This window comes from Carettochelys insculpta, chromosome 2 (assembly GCF_033958435.1).
Source record: "Carettochelys insculpta isolate YL-2023 chromosome 2, ASM3395843v1, whole genome shotgun sequence".
In the NCBI taxonomy this organism is placed as follows: domain Eukaryota; kingdom Metazoa; phylum Chordata; order Testudines; family Carettochelyidae; genus Carettochelys; species Carettochelys insculpta.
Window position 1 is genome coordinate 39962114 of NC_134138.1, and position 22871 is coordinate 39984984.

General features: G+C 40.6%; 1 protein-coding gene across 39 annotated transcripts in view; it reads right to left on the reverse strand.

Moving 5' to 3' along the window:
- Positions 1-994: 994 nt before the first annotated feature.
- RIMS2 (regulating synaptic membrane exocytosis 2) overlaps positions 995-22871 on the reverse strand; it is a 724335-nt gene continuing 702458 nt past the window's right edge. For 38 of the 39 annotated variants that reach the window (XM_074986776.1, XM_074986775.1, XM_074986795.1 and 35 more), the window contains 5 exons: positions 8434-8575; positions 7678-7790; positions 6769-6870; positions 5086-5225; positions 995-3832 (listed from right to left, as the gene is read on the reverse strand). In XM_074986776.1, coding sequence (XP_074842877.1) covers positions 3614-3832; positions 5086-5225; positions 6769-6870; positions 7678-7790; positions 8434-8575 — 716 coding nt within the window. In that variant the 3' untranslated portion in view covers positions 995-3613. Of the gene's footprint in view, positions 3833-5085; positions 5226-6768; positions 6871-7677; positions 7791-8433; positions 8576-17101; positions 17245-22871 lie in introns of those variants that run through there. The other variant, XM_074986815.1, reaches the window with a different exon arrangement.

The following is a 22871-nucleotide window of genomic DNA, read 5'->3' on the forward strand; positions in this document are numbered from 1 at the left end:
TCCAATGCCCTTGGGCATAACAATATATATTCTTATTGTAGCATTTGCAATTCAAGGGCTGCAGTCTGCAAACCAATGTACGAGTTCATAAAGATTTCACTGCTGTGTATATCTATGTAGCGTGGTGCCCAGGAAACTTCAACATAATTCGGTTCCCACTGAATGAGCTATGCTAGGCATCCATGACATGAAACCTGGCCAGAGTCCTTACCGCTATATTGACTCTGTAATGATGCCCTTTCTGAGTCCCTTTAATCATTCATTTGTGAAAAACAGCATTTACAGTACAAAGCTTGTTAGAGCAAAACACTTGAATTTTGACCAAAGCTCAAACAAACAGCTTTTGTTATGTGAAAGAAGCCAGGAAGAGCAAGAGACAGCCTTTCCCTCTCACCCTTCCCTCCCCAGGCCCTACTCAGAGCTTCTCCAGCAGTACTAGTACAGATTCAGGTCTACAGTATGGTCCAGCTCAGCATTGTGTCCCCATTTAGGGACTTTTGGCCAATAGAGCTACAGAGCTAAGGAAACCCCTGACAACACTCTCCTCCCATTTTGCAAACTACTGCACACTGCTATTCAGGGCCTGTTATGAGAGCACAAGGGGGCTCAAGCTAGGCTGGTCTGTGTTGCCTCATCCAAGGATGAAACACCGTGCTGGTTTTCTACTACATGTAAAGGTGGGGCAGAATGTGGTCCTCAGAAGTTTAATTTTTTACAGCGTAATGTTAAAATACAGTGACTAGACAATGAAAACTGCCATTGGGGGCAGCGAGAGCAGTGCAGTATGGTAGCAGTTTTAAGACTGGTATTTCCTTGACATTTTTGTTCTGAAAATCAAAGCTACTGCTATCTTTTTTCTTCCTGAAAATCATAACTGCTTTTAAAGAATGATGAAAGTCATCCCACTTAGGAAAGAAACAAAGCATCAGGTACCAATTCTGTAAAGAAAATGTTTTATTTAAAGTGTTAAATACCATCACCAGCATGAATTTGATTTACATTAGTTGGTGTTCATTGTAGGCCTAATCTGCCCTTTTTTCCCCAGCTGTAATTCCCTTTAGCTTTTAAAACATTCTATGTACAAGACAGCAGTGATCACTGGAATAGTGCTATTTACACAACTAAATCATAAGTAGAGCTGCAGATGTGTGAAAATTAAAAAAAATTAAATTAAATTTTAAAATAAATACTGCTTAATGCAAGTATGTACAACCCTTCCCTGTGGTCGTGTCTTTTTCAAAATTAGAAATAATTTATATAGGAATATGCATAAAAGAACATGTGACTACATAAGATAGTATTAGGAAAATAGTTTTGTACTTTAAAAAATTCTAGGGGAATATTATAGACTATATATGTCTTTAGCATTTATTTGTTGCTGGTACACAGGTGTCTAAATTATTTCAATGAACAGTTTTACTAGTCCGTTCATTAAAATATCATTGATCCAGCATACAATCTCAGAATGACAAGACATAGTCTTTATGTGTATCGTATTGCACCACAAACTAAAAGGCATATAAAGTGATACTCTTGTTACTTTTACACTCTTAAGAAACATGGACATTTTTAATGGGCAACATTAATAGATTTTTTTCAAACAAAATCAGAATAATCTTGTGTGCATGGCCTTAATTTAAAGTCAAATGCAATGTAGATTTCAAAAATTATTGCAAATTTTCAAGATTAACCAATATGTATGTGTTGAAGGCATATAAAACCCCAGAAAAAGAGAGAAAATATATCATTATAGGTTACCCAGTTATCTTCCCTTTAAATATGAGAGGTGAACATGAAACCTGGACATGCAGCACCACCCAATGGTAAAAAAATGACTGCTACATGGAGAGGGTTGTGGTGATGGTGTCAAATAACTGTCCAATTGTATGTGTGCTACTTTCTTTAAGGCAATTACAAATCAAAGTTTGACATTCTGATGGCAGACTGATGCTTGCGAGTTACATCTTTGCCATCACAAATATAGACCACGAAAAATCTGAACTTTATAGCAGAAGAATTACGAAGAATTAGTAACTTCACTTTAGCTAATATAACTCCAAAAATGTAGCCATTTGTTTGGCTCATAGCAAACGAAACTGCTGAAATTTAGTTCCTAAAAATCACACATTTATTTTTTTCTCTCTCCAACACTTTCAAGAAATTATAATTCAACCCTTGAATGAATGATGCTGGTGCTGAAAACAAATTTATTGAAGACATCTTACAATGGCCACATGACTCCAATAGTTTGCTGTAGAATTCAATTTGAAGGTGAGAAAAAAAATGAAAATAAGTTACCATGCACTGTACAATTAATTGCAAAAAGTTCAAATATCTTATCAAATACATGCTGAATTACTTTAATGTACTCCCAAGCCATGTTGCAAAATCCTTTTCAATATGCTTGAAAAAAGTAAGCTCTTAAACAATATTTTTGTCCAAGAATTCAGAAATGCAGAACAATTGGCAATTCTGAACCAAATATGGGGCGTAAGAGAGTAATAATCAAAAGGTAGGCATTTCAGGGTACAATGGATCAACCTGGAAGGTAAGAGAGGGAAAAAGAACAAAAGGAAGATTCAGAAGAGAGAGAGAGAGAGAGGAGGAAGAAGTGTACAATTTGCACATAATGTGGAACTTTATAAGGTTTGCACCTTTTACATTTAAATAAATTTAATATATTACATGTATTTTTGTCACATGAACAGAATTGTAAATATTACCTAGAAATTGTCATATTTTAATTTTAGTATACATCTGCAAAAACACAGATCATGATTGGTTTAAAGAATTATAAAGGTGGTGTGTCTTTGTATCACCTTGTTGCATTCTCTCCCCTTTAAAACCATGCACTAGTGAAATTTATTTTTAAAAATAATATAAATTGTTGAAAATGGCTGATTTATTCTTTTTTTTTTGCAAGTTGCAGCCCCAAGAAAATAATTTAAGTGTTCAGCTAAATCTGTGTCCATGCAAAAGAGTTTCGTTAATTTCAGTACATAATATCTAAAGAATTTTATTTTTCAGAGAACCCATCACACCTGGGCTTTCACTGCAGCAACAGCTGGAGTTATGAAGCCTGCCATGATAACTTTTAAAGCATTCTAATACAAAGAGTTGTAGCTGGTCTTTGTCCCAAATGACAGCTGATGTTTCTTTTTCGATGGCCTTACGTCCTTCTGTTGTTCTTCCAATGTCTTCTGTTCCACTGATTTGTAACATGGCTTCATGGGGGAGGGATGTAGGTCCTTTTTGGTGGTATTATCAGGCTTTGGGGGCAGTTAAAAGGGAGCAACAAAACAGATATGCCATTGAAAAGGACTTTCGTTGCCTGAAACACGCCGACTTTTTTAGTTTAATCCATGGCTTCAGATTGGACCAAAACTAAGTGTCACTGGATTCCAACCCTTTTAGTTCTTTACAGCTCCACGCTTTCACCTGAGGGCCTTCCTTAGTGCACAATGTGTGCAACTTCCTCTGAGAACACAGGATCGCTTGGTAGCCCTAGAAACAGGCTCAGAAGACACAACATTAAGCATGCAGTGTTACCAGGGTTTGCGACCTGTAATTATTTTTTGTAACGCTGGTTGCTATGACAACAGTTTCACAGCTGCTATGAGCGAGCATAAGAAGGTCCTGTTGAACTCTCAAGCGATGACTGGGAAGCTCGCCTAGTAAGAGGAGCTAAAGTTGGATCAACTAAGGAGGAAGGGGGGAAAAGTTTGAACCATCCAATCACCATATTTGACAGGTCCAGTTCATCTAAAAGTATCTGTGCCACTCCCATAAAGGATTTGTGATCCATACGTCCATAGTCTCCCCAAACAATTATCTGTTGGAAAACAAAACAAAAAGATAGAAAAGTTTCAGCAACAAATATGAAAGCTTACATCTGAAGAACAGGATGCACCAGATCTAACCGGTTACTTATTCACAAAACAACAATCCTAAAGAAAGGTGGAATATTTGACTTTTGGCACGGATTAGCCCTGATTCTGCTACAATGGTAGAGCCAAAGTTCTCTGGGCTGTAAACCTATTTAATCATGGTAAAGAAGAATTAAAACTTGAGACCCATAAATTTATTACAGACAGAATACGTTTGTACTAATGCCATCCATACAGTATAATAGGTTGGACACTAGACTGAATTCTCAAGTCCTGGACAGCTTTGGAATAAAAGGAGAAATATATCTATGGCTAGGCCCCTCCTCTGCCTGAGCACTTCACCACCTACTGTTCAGCCAGAGGAAGATGGGAGCAGACTGACTCCTTGCTTCCCACTATCATTATTCTCAGCAAGGGTCCAGGGTTTCTTGAGCCTCTTATTCCATTTTAGTTAAGCCCGCCCTGCCTTCCTATAATACAGGAACCGTAGTTCTGCAATGACATGGAACTGTTTTAGAGGTCAGGAAAGATTTGTTTTTTTGTTGGTGTAGAACTGGCCGAGCCTTGTTAGTTTTTTCGGCACCATTGCAAACACATAGTCAATTTAAACAGGAACAGGACTTAGGAATTGTATGGATGTTTAGTTCATCACAATTTGCACCCACTGTACAGTGCAGATAAAAGCCAAAAGAGCCAATGACCAGAAATCAGGGACTTAGCTGGTGGGAAAAGATCTACAGAAAAAAGGAAGACTTGAAGACTTTGCAGACCAAGATCTCTTTCTAGTGCCTTTTCTTGCCATTACAGGAGGAGGGTGAGATGATTTGGCAAAGTGAAAAAGTCTACCCTATGTTGACTACCTCAAAGGAGCCATGCAAACTTGACATTGTACCCAGTTAAAGGCCTAGTCCAGGGAGATGGGGTAAGGTAACACCCCTCCCAGGGCATTAAGCTTAATAAAGTTGCAGCCTGACAGTTAAATCCATTCCTGTGCATGTTCTCATTTGCCTGCATATCCTCATCATTGTTCACGAAGAACCTCATACTGGATAGTCACCAATAAAGCATATCTGCCCAGCAAGGCTTTGAAAATAAGAGGATTGGAGAACAATAACATGACTTGAAGTCTTGGCCTCATTCAGTGAGAATTGTCCAAGTGAAACGCTTTCAGATAGACAAGCACACTGATGTAATTTACCTGTAAAACTTTTCCTTGTGGGCTTTCTTCAAATGACAAAAGCTGCTGATAAAGAGGTTCCAGTGTTTTTCTTGCAACCTTTGTTTTCTTTTTGGCTATGCAGGCTCCATTTTCTAATAGATACACCTTTACGTATGGTGCTTAGAGGGAGGAAAACAAATAAGAGTAAGCAAAAGGCTAATCCAGATTTTGCTGTGTCACCATTTGCTGAGTCCTGTCATTTAACAGAAGAATATCTGAATTAAACAAGTCCACAAATACAGCAAGTAACTGTGAACATTTATTCTTATGTAATATTCATGTACATCAAATTACAAACCTTTTCAGCATTTGAAATATTTCTTCAATGAAAGGTATGGCTATGTCTACACGGGCAGCTTCTGTCAACAAAACCCATGGAGCGTCTACATGGTTAAAGAACTCTATTGAGAGTTTGTCGACAAAACCCAGATGTTCAGCCGGCAGCATTATACCTCTCCCTGATCAAGTGTAATGCATCTGTTGACAGTATCGGAGGGGTAGCCATTCACTCCTCCAGATCAACTGCTGGTAGTAAGCCTCACCCTTGCTGACTGAGCTAACCTTGTTATCCCCACCCTTGCTCTGGCTTATTTATACCTGGCCCTGCAGATTTCCAAGACCAGCATCTGATGAAGTGAGTCTGTGCTCACAAAAGCTCACACTCAAAACTTTTCTGTTAGTCTATACGGTGCCACAGGACCCTCTGTTGATAGTGTTTTGTTGACAGAGTGCCTGTGTAGACAGTTCTGTTGACAGAGAGGGCTTCTGGTTCCCCGGGCAACCCTATTCGCACAGCTTCCGGTCAGCCGTTCTGTCGAGAGAGGGCAGGGCAGTCTGGCTGCTCTCTGTCGACAGCCTGCATTGCTCTTTTGAGCTACTTTGTGTGTGAATGCATTTGTCGACAGAGGTACAGCCAAGGTTTCTCTGTCTACAGTGACTTCTGTCAACAGAGGCTTCCCATGTAGATGTAGACTCTGTGTCACTAAATTATGGTCCGATCCAAAATCCATTAAATAAACAAAAAGACACACTTCGGTGGGCTTTGGATCAAGCTGCAAGTTGTTTATGTTTTTACATGATCTGCAAGACAAAAATCTATGGCAAGAGAGATTCTGAACTGATTTCTGTTTTGATAGAAGAATTTGCTAAACATATCATTGTACTATCACCTTCAATCAACATTATATACTAACATGGTAGGACAATATACTGCAAAAAGAGAAGAAAATAAACGTTGGGTACCATTCTGCTTTCTAGAGGGTCTATCTAACCTAAGCATTTTGTTAACTTCCCCATCTTCCTTAAATTATTTATGTCACATCTTCCGCACAATTCCCTTCCCTGCCCCCTAGCCAATGAGATATTTGCTGTTATTAAAACAGCTTTACTCCTTTAGTGGCAATCCAGAGCACAGCATCACAGTAGGCATTTACTGTTAACATTGTCTCCTGAAGCTGAAACTCAATCTTTACATGTAAGCTTTTATACGAGGTCAGTACGTCTTTACATTTCAATTTACAGCAAATGCTATACCCCAGTGCTATTAGCTATGTGTTAATGGATTTCACTCGAACAGTAAAGCCTCAGAAGTTTTGCTACAGACAGAACTTATTGTGTTACCAGTACATTCCTAGTTGCATAGATGTATTCTTCTTTTCTTACCTGGCAGTGTCTTTGAACCTGGTTTTACAACAAGGCCACGGGCTCGTATTATTTCTACCTCCAACTGTCCTTTTTTGTCCATCATTCCTACCTGAATATCACCTGGGAGAGGAAAGTTTTGAAACACTGCAATTCAAGAATATCTGATCATATTTAAACTAATGACATGTTATAGAATTAATGTATGACATCTTGTTTCTTTCACATAAAATCAACAAAGTAAATAAGGAATTAACTCTAACAGATACTCTCCAAAGGTGTTGTCCTACTGATATTTGACATGCTGTACAGTACAAAACCCATTACAGATAATGTCTTCATCTTGGTTTCTCTCCCCTAGTCTAAATTAAATTTATTTTCACCTTTACGTAAACTTCAGTGAGCTGACAGCCATTAAAATACACTTGCAAAGCTGTTGTAAAACTATTTACGTCAACTTTCTAGTTAAAAAGAAATATGCATCAAAAGATGTTTGTACGTTTAGATTAAATGAACAATAAGTAAATTTTTTGTAATTAAGTAGCACTTTTCACTAGACGATTTTCCACTGCTCAGACCAGAGCGTATGTAATATTATTGTCATTTTATGAATGGGACATTTAAGTACTTAAATTACAAAATTGGCCCTCTTGTTTTGATTACTTGAATATTTCAGTATGAATATTTCAATATGCAGCTTTAGTCTCCCCGGTCCTGATTTCAGAGCTGTTGAGCATCCAAAACAATCACCAATTCCATCTGAAGATGAAGTGCCAATAATTAAAATAAACTTTTGAAAATTTGGCCCTTGCTGACTTGTTCCAGATCAAACAAACAATCTATGGCATGGCCAGACCTAGAATTCATCTCTCCTAGTACTGTTCTTTAATTACTAGACCATAAAGATTACTGCAAGACATGAATTCTTACCCATAGATGGTGTTGCCAAGGTTTGACGTCCTACTAGCTGAGCAGGGCCCAGTCCATCCAGAAAATCACTGAACTGGCTATCTGAGGCCAATCGCACGCCTGGGAAAATCAGACTAAAGGAAACAGAACAGTTTAAATTGCAAGGTATTTTAACAATTTTAACCTGAGCCCTCTTGAAAAAAGCACAGTGTAGGAAGTTAAAAAATATAGGGCTAAATCTTTACGGTACACATGCCCACTCTAAAATACACAAAGGGCCACTTTGACAACTTCCCAGCAGGTTATTTTAGTATAGGTAGAGGTATTTGGGAAAAGGTAGCTTCAGATAATAGAACTTGTGGATCATGGGAGATGTGTAAAAGGTCCAGCCCAAAGGAGGATTCACAGTACAGAAAGACTCCTGATGGCAGATTTTCCACCAGTTTACAAGTGGTATGATGCACTAAATATACCCACCTGTACTCCTCCCAACCTGTACCCTCAGATCCTAGACCTACGGAGAACTCTCTTGGGGATGGTGCTGCAGAAGTGACATTAACTATTTGCACATAGACAGTAGGAGATACCGCCATTATCACAGAAGAACACTTTAGACATTGTTTTTACTAGGAAAGCCTCCAAGAAGTAAACTGGTTTAAATGGGAAGTATGCCCTGACTATGGACTTCAGGATTGAACTCTTTTTTTTTTTTTTAATAGGACTAGTTCAGTGAAGAAATGTAAGACAAGTTCGTCATAATCAATTAATCTGACTCACTTTCCCTCAGAACTGTAGCTGTTCATGCTGCCATCTGTGGATTCCCGGCTGGCCTGGCGTGTCATCCAGTTTCTCATTTCCACAGCCAACCCAGTTTCTGTGCTTCTCTGGACGGTACTCCGCAGCTTCTTACCACCCGCTTCTGTAAAAACATATGAGAACATGTAGTGGTATTTCACCATGACAAAAAGATGTACTTAGAGGGCAGTAAGACAGATAAATATTATAGAAAGCCGCTAAAGTAGGAAGATGCAAACGCATAACAAAACTTGAATTTTACAAACAATGTCATATATATTTGAATATCAGACACTTTGAGACAATGTAATATTGTCGATCTTTTAAACATATTGGTTCTATGACTTACTGATTTTTTATGATAGCAGTGAGAGAAGGAGAATATAAGAATTCTTGAAATCTATCGAACTCAGAAGGGTAATTAGATTCATTACCTACACAAATGAGCATACTTAAAGGTATTTTGTCCTTTGGAAAATGCATCCTTCTCCAGTGATTTCATTGAACTATAACTAGTAAACTAACACTGAAGATGCTATTTCAGAAATGTTCTGATTCAGGTTGAAAAGCACTTGGTCATCATTTGCTACCTGACGTTATAGAGATCTATTAGTGAGGAAGGTCAATAATAAAGTAGGATTCCTGTTTCGGCTTTCTCCTTTTCCTTTCCTATTATTTTCAGTGAGTTAGGTTTATGTATGTGTTGCAAAAGAAATACAGATTTTGGGGTTGGGCTTTTTTTTTGAACAATAATATGGAGGTTCTATTGCTATACCTAAAAATAGACACCAGAACTTATATATGTTTTCTTTTAATTGCAGATAATGAGACAGAAAGAGGAGAAAAAATGAATAAGGTAGAATTTGGATGTAGTGATTTGTCATTGGGGTTATGATCTATTCCCCAGGTGCCACAGTTCCTGGTGGTGTCTGAGGTGCTACGATACCTCTTTACCTAGCAAATAGTGTAGGGATGCTTAAATTCCAGTTGCTTGGCCCAATTCTATGGATAAAGGGCTGATTTCAGCCTGAACACTGCCCAAGGCTTTTACTTCTAATCACTATAGTGATATGATGAATAATAGGATGATTAACTTTGCTGCAAAATTTGGCCACTCATATGACTGTAGGATCCAATAAAGCAAAATTAGTTATTGCTACACTGAAACTAATCACATCCATCAATATCAATAAACATAAATACCAGAAGCTAAGAGCTTTGTATTAGATCTGAAAAATGAAGGGCAAAGGTGACAATTTCATTTATATCTCCCCGTACTGTTCTGAGTCTCTACTGATTTTATTATTTAGATTATACTACTGGAAGCTGACAGTTGACTTCCAACATTGGTCCAAAATTGATGTAAAATCCAGTTACTATGACAAGAACAAAAGAATATTCTTACACTTCTGTCTTGTACAGTGCCCGACAGTGGAGGCCATATAAAAGGTTCAAAATATCAGAAGCCCCCTACTTGTCATGTTAAAGGACATGTGATATCACACTCCTTTAGAAAAATTCCTTGCACTATTCATTGTTAGTTTTCACTCTGTTTATACTAAAATGCTGATTGTTCCCAATTCAGTGTTGTTATCCTCTCTAATGAAAACATGATAGAACACTTCCACCATGCACGATTCTACATGGCCACTAAAAGACACCTTCATTCTGGTCTTTTGTGGCTGTCCTTAACTGTTGTTGACCATGTAAGGAAAAGTGACAATGCTAAATCTACAGGTTGTACCTCCCTTTTCCTGCACCCTTGGGACACGAGTGGCCCCGGATGAGTGTATTTGCTGGACGACGGGAGGTCAGGCCAGCTGTCTGCAGGGCTTCCCCACTGCGGCAAGGGTCCCTGTGGTTATGGGGCTGACAGGGGAGCTCAGTGCCCAGTCAGCTCCCTGCCATAGGGTGGCTGAAGTCCCTGCAGCTGGGGCTAACAGCGGGGCTCCAAGCCCCACCCGGCTCCCAGTCACAGGTCTACCAGAGTCCCCCCACCCCTGGCCAGGGTCTCCACAGCTGAGACTACTGGCAGGGCTCTATGCCACTTCTGACTTCCTGCTGCAGGGCTGCTGGGGTTCCCCGGCTGCTCTCCGGTCAAGCAACCTCAATTGTCCCGTCTGACCAGGGATGTTGCCAGATAAGTGTGCGCCAGACAAGGGAGTTTCAATCTGTATTTGACTTGACTTGTCAACAGAATTTAAGAACAAACACATATGCGGCGACATGATTTACTGCAAAATTATGACAGAGGTATAAGAATCTGCAGAGCAACACCTGTTCAGCACAGGTGCACCCGTTTCACAGCTGTGCTGAGTGCTGCTGTTGTGGTTCCTCACTATGAAATATTCTTCTTTTCCAGTCTTTATTTTACCTAAAACAAGTGTCTCAGTTCAGCGGAGAGGCCAGAGTGATGGAAGAAAGAATATTACTGTTGCATGAGAGTTACCAGACCAAAGCTCACACAAACCCTTACGTGTATGTATCAAATCATAATCTGAAATAACTTTAAACACCCTCCTCACTCCCAGCCTTTGACTGGGATTCAGAGCAAGTTGTGAGAGAAGCCATTGCATAGGTAAGTGATCAACAAAAGTTAATCTTTGAGTTGTCTTATGGTCTGCCTTTTTAGTTGCACAACACCATACCCTTATTTTTGTGGGTATTTCTGAGCAGCTCTCTTTTTCTCTCTGTACCCGCTTGTATTTGTGTTAATATTCGTGACAATTATGCTTATGTATACATAAGAAGAATACATCCCTCAGTCTTGCCCCTTATTACTTTCATAATTCAACCCTTACTATTTTCACCATTAAATTGCCCTTGTTAAGTGACTCACTGTAAGATAAAACAGATGTAAAACCCATCATGGATATAATTCATATTTCATGTGATCATCATTTATCTAAGAAAAAATCTAAGCAGAACAGTTAATAAACCAAGAATACAGCTTTACAGTTGTACAGAAAAAGTATTTATGACTTTAAGGCACAAATATATACTACAAAATAGTAATTTGTGCTAAATCTTCAGTTGCTTATTCATCTAAAATGAAACAAGGATATACTCATAACACTTAAGATGGAACACTTCCCAAAATTTTTGCCCATGGCTACAAGCAGCAAACTCTGCAGCAAGGTAAATTACCGTACAGGTGCTGATTTGGAAATACGCTGATTTAGAAAACCACTTACTTGAGGAAATGTTCTCCTCAGATGCATACACCTGACTACATATGAAACAGTGACTAAATAATACAACACACATTAAATATAATCACGCCTGACCTTATATCTTTAGAAACAAAAAGCAGTCAAGTAGCACTTTAAAGACTAGCAAAATAGTTTATTAGGCGAGCTTCCGTGGGTCAGACCCACTTCTTCAGACCATAGCCAGACCAGAACAGACCTGGTCTGTTCTGGTCTGTCCCACGAAAGCTCACCTAATAAACTATTTTGCTAGTCTTTAAAGTGCTACTTGACTGCTTTTTGTTTTGATAGTGTATAGACTAGCACGGCTTCCTCTCTGTTACTTACGTCTTTAGCTAACTCCAAAACACTTTAACCCAACTACGTCTCACTTTATTGTTATGGTTACAGCACAGAGTGGGTTCATGCACTGGAACCCATGAAAGGGGTTATTATTGTTAGGACAGAAAAACAAATGTAGGTTTATTACATTATCCTAATCCACTTTTCTTTACAAATGTACAATTCCTGGACATGAACAGACAGCACAACTCCTCACAGCACCTTTCCCTGGCAATTTTCCAGATTCAGATTAACATTCTCAAATCTCACACACCATGGGCCTGATTCACTACTGTCTTGTACTTTGTGTAGTCACCGGCACCTAAGCAGAGCAAGTATAAAATGCTGCCATATCAGAATGGTACCATTTTATATGCACAGACGACACGAAGTACAAAGCAGCAGGAAACAGTGTTTCCTCTCTTTTTTTCCATCTTGGGCAAAATAGATTTTCTTACGTGGACTAAGGCATGTGTGGATGTGCACCACCAATAGACACAAATGCTGCCCACTGTGGGCGACTGTGAGAGCTCTGCTAGGGAGCCTGACTCTTTCATGGGCAGCTGCCCAAGTGCTCAGCTTACAGGGAACACAGATAGGGAATCATGGCCACCCCAAACTACTAAAATCCCTAAAATTATAAAGCAAGTAATTTTGTTGAATAAAGCTCTAACTGTGCATACGGTTTATATGGGACTTAGAGAAGTAGTACTATATCCCATCACCCAAACACTCAACTTCCGGACTTTAATTTTAGCTTATTAGAGAGGTCAAAAGCTGGCTGCGCTTAGAGATAGTCTGTCAAAATTACTAAAATCACTGCTTTTCTGGGTTAGGCTATTAAATGTATGCAGATAATTTTAGGTGGTATACTCTCTTCATGTGCTCATTAATGTAAATGTGAATTCTGTAGTGGGTGGGTGGAACACACTTCAGTAAATTGTGAATGTATTTATTTAGGAGAAATCCTGCCTTTTTTAAGTTTGTTTTTATTGCCACTTTATTAGTTACATAGATTAGAAGAGTATACACTGGAAACACGCAATACACATAATAAAAGCAGTCACTATCCGACTCTCATTTATTGTTAGAATTCCAAAGGATCATTATACACATTATCAGCAGGATCTATATAACATTTTGAGCAATGTAGAGAGCATATTTAAATAACTCATCACCCTCTGTTAGAACTTAATGAGAGAAATCTTGCCAAAGAGTTGGATGGTACCACTGAGATTACACAAACTAGATAGTCTTAAAGCCTATTTCTGCAGGTGAGCTGTAACACATGAATATATCTGCTGTGCCAGTTAGCACAAAAGACATTTGTTAAAGCAGACCCCTGCAGCCAAGGTTTAGTGCCAAACACTATCTCAGATATAGTGCAAGTTTCACAATATAGTGGAGACTCCAGGTGGTTTTAAACTGCTCTGATTTACACATTTGTATGTCAGCTGAACCAATGTCACCACAGAGTTTTGGTACTCTGACTGTGTGGAAAACAAAATCAAAGATGGAATACAATTTTAAATCTCTGTCCATTCACTGCAGTTAAATATTCACGTTGTGCTATAATCTGACTCTAATATGTTTAATAAAAGTCATCAGATCTCTTCTAATTTCCTGCCTGCCGCTTCTGCTACTGTGGAAGTGCTCGTGGATAGAGCCATGGATAACCTTAAATCACTGTTGGAGCCCCACAACATGCTCCTGACAGCACTGAAGGCTGCCTGAACTAGACACTGCATGCACCAGGAGGCACTGAAGTTACCTGGGGGAGGCTAGCCTCAGCCATGCCTCTGCCACCCCAGACCTCACCCCTTCTGAGGGTACAGAGCCACCACTCCCTATGCCCAAGGGCCCAGCAGGTCTATTGGTCCCACTGCTTGACAAATACTAAGGGCTAGCTTTTCCAGTCTGCTAAGTGATGCAAAGTAGTCTTAAGGTGCCTGGAGATTGCCATCAGAGAATTCTCCCTCTGCAGGGGGAAGGAACACTGCCATCTAAGGACATAATATTAAACCTGGGATTTTCAGCTTGGAAAAGAGACGAATAAAGGGTGCTGGTGTTGGCTACAACAGAGGTCTATAAAATCATGACTGGTGTGGAGAGAGTAGAAAAGGAAGTCAATTACTCCCCATAACACAATACCTAGGTGTTACAAAGTGACATTATTAGACAAGAGGTTGAAGATTAACAAAAGTATTTGTTTCACGCAATGCACAGTCAACCTGCCAGGGAAGGTTGTGAAGGCCAAGGTTTCAACAGGGTTCAAAAAAGAACTTGATGAGTTCATGAAAGACAGGTCCAGCCATAGCTATCAGCTCCTATGGGCAGGGATGAAGCCTCTACCCTCTGGTTACCCGAAGCGGGGAACTAGTGACAGGAAACAGAACACTTCATTTTGTTCATTCCCTCATTGGTCACTTTTGGGTGGCAGGATCCTGGACGAGATGGACCTTTGTTCTGACCCTGTATGGCTGTTGCTATGATTCGGACTAGCTTCTGCCACCTTCTCTGTCCAACCCCCACCACCTGAGGGCATGCTTGCAGAGGGATGTGGAGGGAACAGGGTGAAGTAGATCAAGCTTTGTAATATAAGGTTGACCACTGCCTTAAGTTCCCTGTGACACAAGCTAGGGCTACCAATGGCAGAACCTAATTTACACAGAGGGTCAGATGGTACTGTACCAGGTCCACCAAAGGCCCTCCAACCTTCTCTACTATATTTGAGCACAACGTGAACATAATGGGGAGTCACGGCCTAAATTTTTCTCTCTATGAACAATTTCCAATGTCATTGCAAACCTGGAATTAAAAATTATTAATACATTTTACTGATTGACACTTCAACTATTTCTAAAATGAAGACAAATACATTTCCAGATGTAAAAAAAAAAATAAATAAAAAAGCTTATTGTATTCAATTCAATGGTTTACAAACCAAAGGGCCTCCACAAATTCGCACAAATGTCCTAAAAGACAGATTTTCCGTTTGTACTAGTATGTCTGATTTAGCTAAAAAAATTTGTAAAAACTCATATGGTGAGCCATTTCTTTTGCCTACACAACACATGTGGCAGTTACTTCACCTCAGGCCTGGAACAGTTTACTCATGAAATGTGTTCTGGATCTGCCTTTTCAGACAACTGCATATAAAGATCATGGGCATGGGAGCCGGGGATAGGTTGTATGTGCATACAGTACATCTCATACATATTCAAACTAAAAAGCAGCAGAAACCCAAATTCACGCAAATTATATGGAAAACCTATTTCAATGCTTTAATTTAAATTACATGAAAATCATTGTCCTGTAGGGCTGAATCAGAATATGATCAGTTATTAGAGGTTAGCAAAACACTGAAAAGTGTACACACTTTTTTTTGTTCAAATAGAGGGTAAAAAAGAACCAGGATGGGAAAATATACAAACTGATTTTATAATACTTAGACATTCTAATTGTTGCTCTACTGACTGACTATAGAATCAAAAGGTCTTTAAAATGGCTGAAATTTCATTAAAATATAACTTTTTAATGCAAAAAGGTACCAGCTGAGTAGTAATCATTTACCTAGAGAAACAAAGTAATTAAGCCAAAAGAAAATAACTAGATATACTTCTATCTTAGAGATTAAACAGGATATAAAAAAAAATTGTAAGTGAGGCTACAAAATGAACGAGCAACAGTTCAGAAATGTACAGAGATGTTCTTGTAAAAGAAAACACAAATGCATTCAGCATAATTGATGGTAATTTAATTGCTTGGAAAACAGCATATTATTAGGAATAAAAAAAACTGAGCATTTTTTTACTGTTTCTGATGACAAAAGCTTTACATTCATTGTGATAAAGGCCAATGAAATTTAAAATAATTCTAGCTGTAAAATAAGGAAAACACCAAATTATTTTATTCTGAAATCAATTTTCAAAACACGAAGCTCAAGAAAAAATCATTTGTAGTTTTGCATACATTTGGTATTGTGCTTTATTACGTACATTTTCTATAGATTCACTCTCAATGGTAAATAATAAAAACATGCCATTTTTGTTTTTTTAGGTTCTATGTTCATTAGGTAGCTCACTTTCACTATTTTTCCATTATAGTAGTCTATTTTAACTTCAGTCCGATCTGGCTTGAATTCATTTACTATTGTTATTTGGGAAAAGATATTTCCATTATTTTTCATATAAGGGTCTGATCCTCTGTCTCACATAAATAAACTCACACTTTTGCTAATAGTCCTACTGAATTGATTGAGGCTACTTTCATGAACTGATTATTTGAATGAGCCAGGATTTACAGGATCTGGCTCTAAAACTGGGTCTTCTGTGTGCATCCATAAAATGAACAACTAAGGAAGTGTTAAGCGGGAACAATATTTAATTATTCAAAACGGACTGTAAATGTTTTGGAATTTGTATGTTTACTAGAAAGTAAGGAGAACTCTTGGCAAGCTCCATGGTGCCAACCAAGTTTGAGAAGACTATTTATTGCCCTCCAGGCAGTTTACTAAAGGAAATAAAACCGAACCACCCATTTTCTTGTGTAACTAATGCTCGGCAAATGATAATGTCAAAGTTCCTCTTCATGGTTTCACTGACCATGTAAAAGTTTAGCTTCTGCTAAGTGACAGCTCAGTTCTGATGTACAAAGCCGGGTGTACGTTAATTACACCCCCGGCACAGAGAATCGCTGCGTGCGATTACTAAGTAATAGCACATAACCCATTAAATCATCTAGAGCTGGGGCGTCCACAAGGTCAATAAGAAGCAACGTGAAAACAACCTACCCTCGAGCTGCTCAGCACTGCGGCTACCCGCGGAAAAGATCGCGGGGCACTGAGCTGGCTTTGCCCAGGGGCCGCCTAACCCCACCTCAATCCAAGCGCGGCTTGAAGGCGCCGCTCTTTACCACTTGCCTGAAGGCTACGGGGACAACTCCCCGCTCCGCCCTAGCGGCCCGGCAAAGCCAGCGCCCTGCGCGGCACGGGGACGTTGCTCCCAGCCCAGCACTGCTGATCTCACCCCCTGCCCGGGAGCCGGCCTCCCGCTGTGCCCCGCACCCTGCACCCCGTCGGCTTCCAGCCGCGCTCCCCTCCCCGTACCCCGGTTCCTCACCGCCGTCGTCGTCCTCCTCCTCCAGGGAGCTCATGCAGGGGAAGTAGACGGCGAGAGCCTCGAAGGAGGCTGAGAGGCTGCTCCGGCTCGGGGACCTCTGCACGCTGCGCCCCGCGCCCGGCCCCTGCCGGCCCATCCTGGAGGAGCGGGAGCAGCCTTTGGCGCGGTACAAGAAGCGAGGCGTCTTGGCGGCTGGCGCAGCTCCGCAGCAGGTGCCGCCGGAGCCTGGGTGGGGGCAAACGGCCCCACTCCGCGGGCTCGCGAGGGAGGCGCGGGGCTGGGCTGGGCTGGGCTGGGCTCTACCCCCCGCTCGTCTCTGCTGCTGGCTCAGGAGAGAGCGAGCGGCGAGCCCGGTAACGAGCTGTCAGCGAGCTCTGCCTCCGGGACTACTGCGGGGGGTCGGAGCCAAAGCCTGGCCCGTGGCGGGCGCAACTCGCACGCCGGCACTCAGCCTGCCCGCCAAGGGGGGGCGGCCAGCCCATGTTCCCAAGCGCCCCGCTGGCGCCCGAGCAGGCAGAAGGGGCCGCAGGCTGAGCGAGGAGCCGGAGCCGGCGAGCAGCTGGTGTCAAGGTTCTTCTCTCCCCTCCCCCCGACGTTCGCCGGTCTACCTTTCGATAGGGGGCTCCTCAGGGAGCAGCCCTACTGCCTCTGCTCGTTCCCTATTGGCATGTGTCTCCACTGTCAGCACGCCTGTTGGACAGGCTCTGACGTCACCGTTGGCTGCTCGTCCGCACTTTTCACCCCAACGTTGGAAAATGGTCCCGTACCATTCAGAGTCACTGTCTCCGTGGGGGTGCAGTCGTTAGCCTTATTAATGCCATATGTAGTAGCTGGCGATGGAGCACAGAACAACCCAAAGCACTGGCTGGTATCAAAAGGGGTTTTTCAGCATTCCACAGCAATTTAGGACCGTGCAAAACAGCTGACAGAACTGCTTTAGCACTCAGCATCCAAGGAGGTCTTTTTGACTGGCTCTTTTATATCTATGTCTATAAGGCCCCAGCAAATGAAACATTAACTGTTTTAATGGTATTTATTAACTGCTCAGTAATACATTCATTTAGGGTCTGCGTGCAAAATGCTTAATGCTCAGGCAGAATGTTTGTGGATCAGGTCCTTGGAGCAAATAATTGTTAAGCCTTTCAAGAGACTGACTCAGTAAAAAACCAAGCCTGGATAATAAGAGATTATAATATAATAGACAATAAGAGACTATATAATAATAAGAGATTATAAATTATGGGTATTATTCTTCCACTATGGTAAAGAATCACTTTCGGATGGAACATATGATCCTTCTGCACTCAGAAAAAGTAATTCTTGTGTATTTGTAATCATCTGCTACAAGCTATTTTTACAGCTTGCATTTCCAAATCATGATAGGCTAGGTTTCCTAATTAGTTATATATCAGGTATAACCAAATTAGAAAAAAAAAAGGACACCTTTCTTTTCCATGAGCAACTAAACAAAAAACCCCTGACATTAAAATTTCCATAAATGAGTACATAATTGAATGTTAAATTAAGCAACATGTATGCCTGCCCTGCAATTTAAAACTATGGTTTGAAATCAGGGTCAAATCTAATCCCTCCTTTCTGTCTACAGAGAATTGCACCTGCCCAGTGATTAGACCCAGGATCCTACAGGGGAGTGGAGGGGAGGCTGTCTGCACCTGACTCAAGCTGGGACCTAGGTTCAAGCTCTGTTGCTTTGCAGTGTGGATACAGCCTCACTGAGCTCATACTTTGGTAGACCACCCAATGTCTTCCAAAATTCCACAGACTGACCAACTTGGTCCTCTGGACAATGAATTTTTTTCACTCTGTGCCATGAACCAAGGGTTAGAGCAGCTCCATTTTGGGAGAGGATGAGGAAGCCTGGGATATATGTGGCTGTACTCAGGCCTGCATAATGCAATGTCAGAGTCCCAGGTTGAAACCACGGTTCAGCAATTCCTAACCTAGGGTTACAAATGAATGTAGCTGCTCAGGCTCTAGGCCTGCTCACCCGAGTTTTACTAACCCTTGACTTACATTGCAGTGGAGACATACCCTGTGGTAAATTTTGTCTGTAACAGCGCATGCTGCATTGATATTCAGCTAGTCGTTCATATTACAGTAAACTCGTCCTGTATTCTATCATCTGGAATTCCCAAATACCCAGCATTTTAGCTATCAGTAAATTTTAGTTACGTTTTCCATAAATAGAGTACACTGAAAGTAAATACAAATAAATACAGCAAATACAGAATAGGTTTACAGTGTACAATGCTACTACTGTTGGTAAAGTACTTTGCATACAGTTTTGTTTGTTTCTTAATATCTAATCTTGTTTTTCTTTAGTATTCTGTATTGCTAGCTATACCTCTCTATTATCCAGAATATCTGAATATCTGGCAATCTCCCCATCCTCCAGCTGCTGGTTATGAAAGAGTTTACTGTACATCATTTTATGTATATTTCACAAGGCTACGTATCACTGTATATTTTTACTGAACAAGAAAAGCATGCACTCCATGCATTATATTTTAAATTCTGCTTTTTCCCTGTCAATGACAAACCTACTTGAGCTGTTTGTCATTTATGCTAAGACACCGTCCCCCCTACATTAATGGAGAAGCCTAAAGGGGCTTTAAGGTGGGTGTAGATATAATTTATGCCACTTCAAAGCCCCTTTTCACTGCCAGAACTTCATAAAGGGGCCCTACGTATTAGCATCTATTATAAAATCATCAATAACATTTAAGGGCTAAATTTCACCTCTGGGGAAAAACAGCAAAGTAACAGAATGTGCACATTATTAGTTCTTTCTATATAATTGGGATAAGGGAATCCAATTTACCCAAACAATAAATTAGTCAGTGCTAGCATCTACAGAACTCTGTCTAGTTAATCCTCTCCACCTGGGACTATTCTGCGTCATATTTTATTACTTCCAGGCTGCAGATAAACTTGGTTTCAAGCTAAGGATGAAATGGACAGGAACATTTTTTGTTTGTAGATCACTATAAAATTCAAACCCTCCCTAAAATGCAAAATTAAGCTTTAAAATACAGTAATGAAACCACTGGCTAAAAGGTCCTGTTTTCAAACAAATGGCTGAAGCAGAGCTGTAAAATGGCCTTTGTATTTACAGATTATTCACCCTGTTAATATAAACTAAAAATAAAATTTTGATATGGGCAAATATTGCAAAATATTGCATAGATTCGTCCATAATTTGATTTATTTTACTATTCAATAAAGAGCCTTTGTGGGAATGGAATGTAAAAGACAATACATATTAATTACACTTCAGTTAAACTACAACTTGGTTCCATGAAAATAGCTGAATAAGATGAAAAAAATATGACAGGGACACAGAAGGAAAAACAAAACACCGGTTGAGCAAATACATGTGACTGTTACAGAAGCCTGGACAAATGATAGAATCTGCTTTCAAGCATATCACAGAATCACAGGGCTGGAAGGGACCTCAGGAGGTCATCTAGTCCAGTCCCCTGCTTCAAGCAGGATCAACTCCCACTAAGTCATCCCAGCCAGGATCTTGTCAAGCTGGGACTTAAAAACATCGAGGGATGGAGAATCCACCACCTCTCTAGGCAACACTTTCCAATGCTTCACCACCCTCCTGGTGAAGTAGTTTTTCCTAATATCCAACCTACACATCTCCCTCTTTAACTTCAGACCATGACTCCTTGTTCTGCCATCTGACACCACTGAGACCAGTTTCTCACCCTCCTCTTTAGAGCTTCCCTTCAGTAAGTTGAAGGCTGCTATTAAATCACCCCTAAATCAGATCACCCCTAACTCTTCTTTTTTGTAAACTAAACAAGCCCAAATCCCTCAGCCTATCCTTATAGGTCTTGTGCTCCAGCCCCTTAATCATTTTTGTTGCCCTCTGCTGAACCTGCTCCAACAAATCCACATCCTTTTTATACTGGGGGGCCCAAAACTGGGCACAATATTCCAGATGTGGCCTCACCAGTGCCAAATAGAGGGGAATAACTACTTCTCTAGATCTGCTCGAAATGCTCCTCTTAATGCACCCTAGTATGCCGTTAGCCTTCTTGGCTACAAGGGTGCACTGTTTACTCATATCCAGCCTTTCATCCACCATAATCCCTAGGTCACTTTCCATCGTACTGCTGCTGAGCCAGTCGATCCATAGGGTTACATGTCACAAGATTTACATCATTGTTTTATCTATTTCTGCCATTTTCCCTAAAGCCTTATCAGGAAATTTGTAGCACACTATTACAAAAAAAAGAGGCAATATAAGCTACTGGATGGAGTATGGGGTTGTGAGATAAGATTCCAGAGTTCCAATCCTAGCAGTGACAGGGCAAATTGCATCTTCTCTGTGAACAAATTTTCCTTTTCTGTGAAATGGGTATATTATTAATATTGAATTATTATTTCCATGTCACAGATGAGATGGGGTTGGTAGTGTTTCTACTGAACTTTGAAAATATTGAACAGGTTTTTCAATCTTGCCTTGTAGATCAAGTTTTCTAGACTCTCAATCAATCTTGATCTCCCTCTCCGCTGGACTTTCTGCAATTTTTTCAAATATGTTCCACATCCTTCCCAAAGTGTGATGCCTAGAACTGAATGCAGTACTCCTGTTGAGGCCCTATAAGTGCTGAACTGAGTACAAGAATTATTTCTAGTGTCTTGCCTACCACGCTCTTTTTAATACTTGCCAGAATGATTGCTTCATTGAGTTCTGAGATGGATGAACAGAACACCCAATCATCACAGTCTATCCACTTCTATTGCTACTGATTATTACTTCCAACATGTAGTTTTTGTATTTGTACATATTTAATTTCATTCTATATATTGCAGACCACTTCTCCAGTTTGTCAAGAATCTTCTGAATTTTAATCCCTCCCAGCATGGTATTAGCTGCAATTTTTATAAGAGTACTTTCTGTGCTGTTACCCAGATCATTTAGGAAGTTATGTAATAGAATCAGAACCAGGATAGACCCTGTGTAGTCTGGGGCAGAACATAAAACTTCCTTACTTTGGGCCACATATGCCTTGCCATGCTTAAAACCACTGGGAGGAGGGCTGGGGGAAAAGAAACGTCTGCCAGGAGCCTTTCCTCTACCCACCACCAAAATGCTTCCAAATAATCTCACTGGGGAAGCCACTGCAAAGCCTTTGGCTCCTGTGGGAGCGATCTCACATACTTTGCAGATTTCAAGAAACCATCTGTGTTTCCCCATTCACTGTCTATGCCCCTCAACATTTCCCAACTGGTCTCCCTGGCAGTGGTGTTTCATTGGAGCTGCAACATCAAGCATTTCTCTTGACCATGGTTGCCTCCATTTCGGTATACAGAGAAAATATAGCTTCCTAGATAGAGAGAATTCAGTGTAACTCCAGCCCTCCACACATTTTCCATGGCAGAAGATCCAGCTCTTATGGGAAACCTTCCTTACTGCTTGCCAGGAGGAGATGCTGTAGTACTATGGAGGAGGCCAACTCCCCTTCCACATATAAAACAGTCCCATCAACATCTTACAGACACAGTACAGGCCTCAGTTTATATGTTTTAACTGAGTTTTGCCCTGTAACCTATTTGTCATTCCAGCCTCAGCCTTCACTAAGTAGCAGGTGCTGGTCGGATTATAAGCAAACAAGGCAGTTGCCTAGGCATTGGATTTCCGGGAAGCGGCTCAGGACAGGAGAGCTGGCTCAGCTCACCTTCCATGACAGGGGGGTAGCTAGGCCAAATTTGAATGGATTTGTGTGCCAGG